The following is an 8,393-nucleotide window of genomic DNA, read 5'->3' as shown; positions in this document are numbered from 1 at the left end:
CACCGCCGTCCAGTGCCGGGGAGGGTAGGATTTGTCAGTCTGACCCAGACTGTGGCTGACCTCACCGAGCCCCAGAGCTGACCCTTTAGTTTCTGTGTTCACTTGAATTGGGCTGTCATCCGGCAAAGAGCTTACCTTTCAATGTCTGTCACTTCAAATCGTTTTTCTTCTTTTAATTTCATTTTACCGGGGGCTCGTACAACTCTTATCACAATCCGTCCATCCATCCATCGTGTCAAGCGCATTTGTGCATTTGCTGCCATCACCGCTCTCAAAACATTTGCTTTCTGCTTGAGCCCTTGGCACCGGCTCTTCTTGTCCCCTCCCTCCCCGCTCCCCCTCCCCCGTGAACCCTTGATAATTTCACTTTAAATTTTTTATTTGAATCTTTAAGTCGTGATAAGTCTATCTATCTGTACGAGCATGTATGCACGCAGTTGAGTATAGACATGAGCACACACACATAGATGATACATGTGCAAATGAGCCCTGGTGGTGTCGTGGGCTCCCCGCTGTCGTCGGGCTGCTAATGGCAGGATTGGCAGTTTGAAGCCCCAGTCGGTGCCTAGGAGCACGAGCAGGCTTCCCCGGTGGGCGTGGATCTGACGGCAGGGAGCCGTCACTATGGTCTCAGTAGCAGACAGGCGCAGCGGCAAGCTGCCCTCCTCCAGGGCTGCCGCGGCCGGGAACATGCACGTGAGACCAGAGATGCCACGTCCACACCTACGCCTGGACAGGCCATTGGCCGCGTCACTGCCATCACACTGACAGCCTCACCACGCCCCGCGCCCACATTCCTCAGGCCAAGTCGTGTCCACCGTGAAAACAGAGCCCCTGGGTCCCATCTGGCGGTGAGTCCGCGCTCTCCGTCTGCGGGCACTGCTGTGGCTTCTCTTCCCTGCCCTCCCAGACTTCCCAGTTCTTGAGGAAGCTGGTGTGAGTAGGACCTCACGCACACCCTCACGGATCCCCCATGGACCCCTGTCAGGGCACTGGCCGCACCTCCTTGCAGTGGCACCCGCCGGCCACCCCTTCCTGCTGTCTACATGGCGAGGATCCAGGGCCACCATCCTCCAGGTCTGAGCTGACTTCTGACCACACGTCTCTCGTCTCCGCCGACTGCCCACGCCCTCCGGCTCCGAGGAACCACGACGAGCAAGTCCTTTGGTGGCGAGGTCGGAGAGCGCGGGTCAGGAGCGGCCGGCCATGGGAAAGGCCAGCGCCTGGGTCTGCAGAGGGGACACCACCCACCTCTCCTCTCTCCCGGCCTCTCCGCCAGAACCAGGGGTGGGTGTCTCCCACATCGGGTCTCCGTGTGCTCAGGCACCTCTCTCTCTCGAGGTCAGAGCCAGCCTTCCCAACACCTGCCCTTCTTGCTGCCTCCAAAGCCTCTCCTCCCGTAAGGCTTGCCTCCGCTTCCTGCACCAGCCACCCGCTCCTGCTCGGGGACCCCAGCGATGTCCAGGACGAAAGGCAAGGGGGCGCCCGGAGGACTCTGGCCCCCAGCCAGCGTGTCCCCAGCACTGCCCAGCCAGGTGAAAACTGACCGATGACTGGAGGGGGGGAAGTCAACGCATCGGAATCCGGTGCTGGCAGAAAGGGCCGCCGGGTGTGCCATGGACTGCCGCGGGGCGCAGAGACCTGTCCTGGAGGAAACACGGCCAGGGGACGGTGGTGGCCTGTCCACGACTCTGTCGTCAGGAGGGGCCAGGCCCCTGTAGAAGGACAGCCCGTGGAGAAGGCAGAGGGCCAGCAACGAGATGGACTGCCGGCGTGGCGGCCACACGGGCTCACACACGAGGGCTGTGAGTGCGGCCTGGGGCTGGCCAGCCCTCCGAGCCGTGGTGGGTGGGCAGCCTGCGACGTGGGGCAGCTTGCTGGCCACTACCAGTAGCAGCAGCGGTGTGTGCATCTCGCTCTGACCACGGACTGTGCAGGCCTCATTGGAAGAAGAGCCTGGGTGTACGGTGTCTGCAGTGACGGGGGCTGCTTGCTCAGAAACGCTTTGTTCCACGGCACACAGACCCAGAAATAGAACCTTCTGACTCACATGTCTGTCTGCCTTCCGCTTCACATCCATCCAGACCGGGGAGGTGTGCAGGGATTGTTGGGGAGCAGGTGTGTGCAAGACACAGGTGCATGTGCTTGGGGCACGGAAGCAGATAGCAGGGCTGAGCTGCCGCAGGCAGAATTAAGTGCAGGCCCGAGCAGGGAACATGCTGAGAGCACCCCAGGGAAACTGTAAGTCTGTGATATAGAAGAGACAGAGAGAGAAACAGACCCAGGGACACCCATGCGAGAGAGCCCTTTTCATCAAGAAGCCATCTCATACGCCCAGTAAACATCCCAGCCCAGTCCAGATGGAGCCCGAGAGTCCGACACCAGTCCGTCAGTCAGTCCCCAGACGCATGGTCACATGCAATGGTGCAGAATGCAGCTCACAGGCCGCTGGGTGCAGAGTCCCGTAGAGCCAATGGCGGTGGGGGCATCCCAGGGCTCACGCAGGTCTCAGCCTGCCTCATCACGAAGGGAGAGAGAGAGAGAGAGAGAGAGAGAGAGAGAGAGAGAGAGAGAGAGAGAGAGAGAGACCGGCCTTCAGAGAGCCATCTATCTTGGTCGCACCTCCAAAGGAGGTCATCAAGCTGCGACCTGATTGACAGGCTAAACTCCACCCATATCTTCTTACAGGTGCCAAGTTGGCAAAAAACAAAACAAAATAATAACCCCAAACCCTATCACAGAGAGAGACAGAGAGATAGACAGATACATACATACAGAGGTGATAGACAGACATGTAGATAGATAGATAGATGATAGATATGTAGATAGATAGATGATAGACAGACATGTAGATAGATAGATGATAGACATGTAGATAGATGATAGATATGTAGATAGATAGATGATAGATATGTAGATAGATGATATGTAGATAGATAGATGATACATATGTAAATAGATACATATGTACAGAGGTGATAGATATTAGATGATAGCTATGTAGATCAGACGCAAGTCCAGCCTCCAAGCTGCCGGCCCCTCCCTCCCTCCCCAGGCTTCTTGGCTGCCCCGCGGTGGTGTCCACATGGGGCTTCCCCGCGGTGGTGTCCACATGGGGCTGCCCCGCGGTGGTGTCCACATGGGCTGGTGGACATCAGAGCCTGCTCTGCGGCTTCTTAGGGAAGAGCAGCTTGCAAGGGTGGTGAGGCTGCAGACGTGCTGCCCGCCGGGCGCACAGAGCAGGCCCTGCAGACGGGCATGGTGCTGGGTAAGGTAGAGGGCCAGCGGGCAGGAAGACCCACGTCAACCAGCACAGGAAGCACCACCGCCAACCACCAACATCATCGCCGCGATGGTCCGGAGTCTCTACAGCACGAGTTGTCAATACAGCAGCTCTTCTTCATTGATTGATTTATTAATGCAGTAGCTCTCACAGCGTCCACCAGTACGGGGTGCAGGTCGGCAGGCCGCGGACTGGTGGATGTACGCTCCTCGGAAGTTGGGAGAGCAGCGGCTGCCGCTGACGGCCGGTCACCACCGAGTGACCGTGCTCACGGCGCGGTGGGACTCAGCCTCATGGACAGAGGGCTCCTGGGAGGCCTCCACGCGACTGGCCAGGCTCGGGCACACCCGCTGGGTGGGACAAACAGTGGTGGCTCACTGAGGGGGCACGGCCAACCGCAGGGGGAGGGAGGGCTGGTGGAAGGGAGGGAGAGTGTTCTTCCTCTGGGCACAGCCGCTGTAGCGTGAGGCTGGTCTGGGAAGCTCGCTGAGGGCGGGAGCTCCCAGGCGGACAGTCCCAGTGCACACTGCACCCTGCAGAAATCCTGGAGGAGGCGATGACCGGTTCTGTGTGTGGATTTGGACCACGCAGCACAAGGAAAGGCAGGTTCGTGGTCCACTGTCCTCACGGATGCTGCCAAACTCTAACCAGCATCGCGTCCTTCCCGACGCACCGGCTGCTCCAGGCACAGTACCTGCTTTCCGATGCTCACGAAGAAGGCATTTCTTTTGAAAGCCCTGTCCCACTAGGTCCGGAATGCCCTTGGGGCTGGTGGCCTGGGGGGAGGGGGGTGTCTTATTCAAACCAGTGTTCTCTTCGCAAAAACCTGACGGCATCCTCGAAGCCATGCTGCTGCAGGACCTGCAGCCTCACCTTGTCGGGCGGGAAAAGCGCATGGCGGAGCCGCATGAGGTTGGCCATGGACAACTAGGAGGGAGAGACGGGACTGAGCCACAGGGCCCAGGAGGACCCCCCCTCCCCCCTCCCGACCACTTACACGAAGCCCACCTCAACCCGGGCAGGAGAACAGGAAGCAAGGCAGCTTCCTGCACCAAAGGGAGGGATGAGTCCCCCCTCCCCACCCAGGTGGAGACTACAGAGCGGTTACTGACCTTCCTGCGCAGGGGGACCCTGTGCACCGTGGGGGTGGGGCAGCATCCCTGGTCTCCCCACTAGTCATTCTCTGTGCTGTGGGGTCCTGTGCACGGTGGGGTGTGGGACAGCATCCCTGGTGCCCACTTATTGCATTCCAGGATTAGGCGCCCCCTCCCCCCAACTGTGACAACCAGAAATGTGTCAGACAAGGCTTACTACCCCCTGGGGAGGTAAAATTCACCCCAGAGCCCCAGCACTGTGGGTTAAGAGAACGGATTCTTTCCTGTGCACAATCCCCGGGGGTCCCTATGTTTGGTCTCATGGGTGGGCAGGCTCAACCATCCCCCCCCTTTTCCAGACCCTGCCCTCTGACGTCTCTGATGGGCAGCTGCCTCGAGGTAGGTCCCACCAAGGTCCCTGAGCTGAGCAGACGGTGGCCCGGGAAGTAGCACGCATGCGTAGCCTCGGGCCCTGGAGGTGCACACGCATGCGTAGCCTCGGGCCATGGAGGTGCACACGCATGCATAGCCTCGGGGTCTGGAGGTGCACACGCATGTGCAGCCTCGGGGTCTGGAGGTGCACACGCATGCAGGGCAGGGCAGGGCAGACTCCATCAGCGCGAGTCAGGAAGAGGGTGCAGTCGGCACCACAGAGCCGGGGCTCCAGGATGCTCTGCGGGGCCCCTCTGGGACGAGGCTACCGTATGTCCTGGGCCCGAAGGTCTCACCCTTATGTCCTGCTTGGCGATGGTGATATACAGGTCTGGCGGTCCTCGGTCCTGTGGGGTGACGTCCTTGCGTCCACTGAAGGGCGAGATGGTCACGGTGCGGCCCACGGGCAGGATGGGGAGGCTGTTGGTGAGGGCGCCGTCCACCCAGGTCTGCAGAGAGGAATGCCCACATCAGGGCCAGCAGGCCCAGCGGCAGGGCGTCCCACAGCACCCACTTCCCTCCTGTGGTGGCCCACGGGCCAGGGACCCACCCTCAGACAACACCTCGCTCCCTCAGGCTCTGTGGTAGCAAGTGGAGCTTGAGATGGCTTAAAATCGACCCGTCCCTAAGCAACAGACTCCCGGGCAGTTCTACACCCTACACCTGCATGTAGCCCACTGGTGCACCCCACTTCTGCTCCACGTTGCTCACTGGGCACACCCCACCTCTGCTCCATGGCCCTGTGTGGCTACCCGCGCTGCTCACCTGCCCGTTGTACTCCACGGGCCTGAGTCCGGCGTACAGGGGCACGAAGCTGCTGGCCAGCAGGACCTGGACGGGGAGGACATGCCACAGTCCACAAGCCTGTGCTGCACAGGCTGCACGTCTCTTCCCACTCCGGCCCGGGACAGACGGACAAGCACCACGTCCCTCAGAGGCTCGGCGTCGCTGCTCTCAGGCCGGGACAGAGGTGGGCTGCCCTGGAGGCCTGGACGTGGTCTCTGAGAGACCAGACGGCCACCTTTCTCCCATGCAGTCACCACCACAGGGGTCTGGACGGCTGACCTCTGGGTTAGCAGCCAAAGGCTTGCCCACGATTCCCCATCCCCCTAAAACAAAGCCTGACCATGAAGCCCAAGGCCGTCAAGTGGATTCCAACTTGGGGTGACACAGCGCCCACAGGGTGTCCCCCTGCCCACCCCTGGGGAAACAGATGGCCTCCTGGCTTCCCTGCAATGTGGCCACTGGACATGGGTCAGCAGCCCAATGCGTAACCCACCGTGCCACGCCCAGGGCCCTAAGTGCACACTGCACAGGCGTGCCACGCCCACCAAGATTCACGGTCGTCTCAGAAAGCGGCGGGCAGGGCCGCTCCATGCTGTCCGGCAGGGCGGCTGCGACTCGGGACACAGTCGACGGGAATAAGAAGCCCGGCTTTGGGCTGATAGCCACATGGTCTGAGGCTCAAGCCCAGCAGGTGCATCTGACTGAGAGCAGCCTCTGCAACGCTGTGTCAGGCCAGGCTGACCAGCAGGAACCAGCCCGGGGAGCGCTACGTAAAGATTTATACATCAAGCGAGCAACGCAACTCAGGCCAACTCAAGTCTGTAAGTCCGGCAGTGGTCCACACGTCCCTCTTCAGACTCAGGCAGCCACACGCAATGATGCAGGGACGGATCCAGTGGTGGTGGACACATCTCCAGGGCTTGGGCAGGTCTCCGCGTGGCTGGCCAGCAGGAAGGTGAAGACAGAGGAGGAGGACCCCAGGACCCACCTCGTGAGGAGGCCACGCCCACAAGGAGGCACCATCAGGCTGTGACCTGATTGACAGGCCAGACTCCGCCCCTGCACTCTGACGGCTCTTCAACTTGACATGGGATTGGGTCACTACCACAAGTGCTGGTTTAAGTCAAGCAGCCACGGCAGTGCAAGGGGGAAGTGCGCAGCTGCGAACGAGGACGCACGTGGGATCGATCCGTCCACTAAGTGACCGCATGGTGCGGCCAGCTCCCGGGGGCTCTTCTGTGAAACAAGCCACCATTTGGGGGGAGAACAGGCCTCCTGAATTTGGGCACAGGCTCGGTGTGATCTTGGGAGAGTTCATTCAGGGTGTGGTCCGCCTCCGTTTAGACTGCCGTTCAAGGTGTGGCCCACGCTCAGTGTAGACGGACAGGGTGAGACCAGCTCACATTATTGCTGGGTCTGGAGCCGGCAAACGGTTCACAGGCCTCTTGCTCTATCACCTGCTGCCCCAGGGGCATCAGACGGCTGCTGACGTTGGGTCCATCTGGCATCCAATCTTGGAGTCATTCAGCTCGGCATCTACCTCCAGCGTGTCACCTCCTCCTTCACACTCCTGCTTCCTGCCCACCAGCCCCTGCAGCTCCAGGGGGCAGGAGACGCCTCCAGCGGACGCCTGGCCCAGGGCCTTGCACTGGACTGGGCTCGCCCACTTCTGCAGCCGTGTGGGCCCTTCGCCGACAGAAATCTCTTTGCAGAGGCCTGCGCACACCGCATCCCTGGTGCTGTTTCTCGAGAGCCCTGCCCGCCTCGCCCAACGAGTTCTTCAGGCGGATGGTGGCCCCCGAGTTGATCTGTAAATCACCCGTTGAAGACCCCGAGCACGCAAAAGGCATTTTGCTCACGGAAACAGTATTATAGGTATGATGTCTGGGGTCGGCTCTCCGGGAGTCAATTTATTCTGCACTGCAGCTAAATTACAGAGCCAGCTGCCGGTAGACATGACTTCCACAGGCTGGCCCTGGTGGAGGGGGCGTGGCAGCACTTCTCAGCTGGACAGGGCCTCGCTCCACCCCTCCCTCCAGGGAAAGGCTACTAGCAGGGATGGGCTCCCCCTGCGTCCACTGCCTGGGCAGTTTCTGCTGAGTGCTCCCTGCTGGTGCTCCTAAACGGAATGTGAATTTCTCAGCGAGGGGAGGGGATGAGGTGCCCTGCTTCAGGAGAGTCCGACAGGGGTCACCAGAGTCACCATCAAAGACAGAGGGTGTCGGGGCAGCAGTGACCCTCAGGAGACCCAGAGGTCAAGCGCTGGGCTGCTACCTGACAAAGGCCTGTAGTTGGGATCCTGGGAGAAAGGTGGGGCAGGGATGCCCTGGGGCAGTTTCTCCTCCAGCCCAGGCTGCTGTGCTGAGCTCCCCGGCACATGGTTGGCTTTGTGCTGGGGGCACAGGCGGCAAACACGTTCCGCCGTCGTGGACCCCAACATCAGAGCACGGAAGAAGCACGGCCCGGTGGTCCACACTGAGAAAACCAGCCACTAAAAGCCACGGCAAGGGCGGTGCCACTCTGACACACGCCCACGACTCAGGGGAACCTGGTTTGTGGGCTGCTTCTCCCGGTGCCATCTTCAGGGTGGGTTCGGGGCACACACACCTGCTGGCACTGCCCCCTTGTCCAGGGCCGGGTGGGGTAGGGTGGGGGCACCCACCACTCCCAGCAGCAGGAGGGGGCTTCTCCCTGCACCCATCCACACTGCCGGTGACCTGCCGGCAGCCAGCATAATGCTGCCACCACACTGAAAAACGGGGCTTGCAGGCAACGTGGAGCGCCCCCCGGTGCTGAGA

General features: G+C 60.8%; 1 protein-coding gene across 1 annotated transcript in view; it reads right to left on the bottom strand.

Moving 5' to 3' along the window:
- Nucleotides 1–3,965: 3,965 nt before the first annotated feature.
- Nucleotides 3,966–8,393, bottom strand: part of PNPLA4 (patatin like phospholipase domain containing 4) — an 11,992-nt gene continuing 7,564 nt past the window's right edge. Inside the window, exons 3-5 of the mRNA XM_045290686.1 lie at nt 5,575–5,640; nt 5,106–5,258; nt 3,966–4,210 (exon numbers count right to left, since the gene is read on the bottom strand). Coding sequence (XP_045146621.1) covers nt 4,079–4,210; nt 5,106–5,258; nt 5,575–5,640 — 351 coding nt within the window. The 3' untranslated portion in view covers nt 3,966–4,078. The remainder of the gene's footprint in view (nt 4,211–5,105; nt 5,259–5,574; nt 5,641–8,393) is intronic.

Source organism: Echinops telfairi, unplaced genomic scaffold (assembly GCF_000313985.2).
Source record: "Echinops telfairi isolate 266 unplaced genomic scaffold, ASM31398v2 ScPeMD7_53;HRSCAF=182, whole genome shotgun sequence".
Classification (NCBI taxonomy): Eukaryota; Metazoa; Chordata; class Mammalia; order Afrosoricida; family Tenrecidae; genus Echinops; species Echinops telfairi.
Note: the sequence above shows the minus strand (reverse complement) of the source record. Positions and strands in the feature narration are given on the sequence as shown.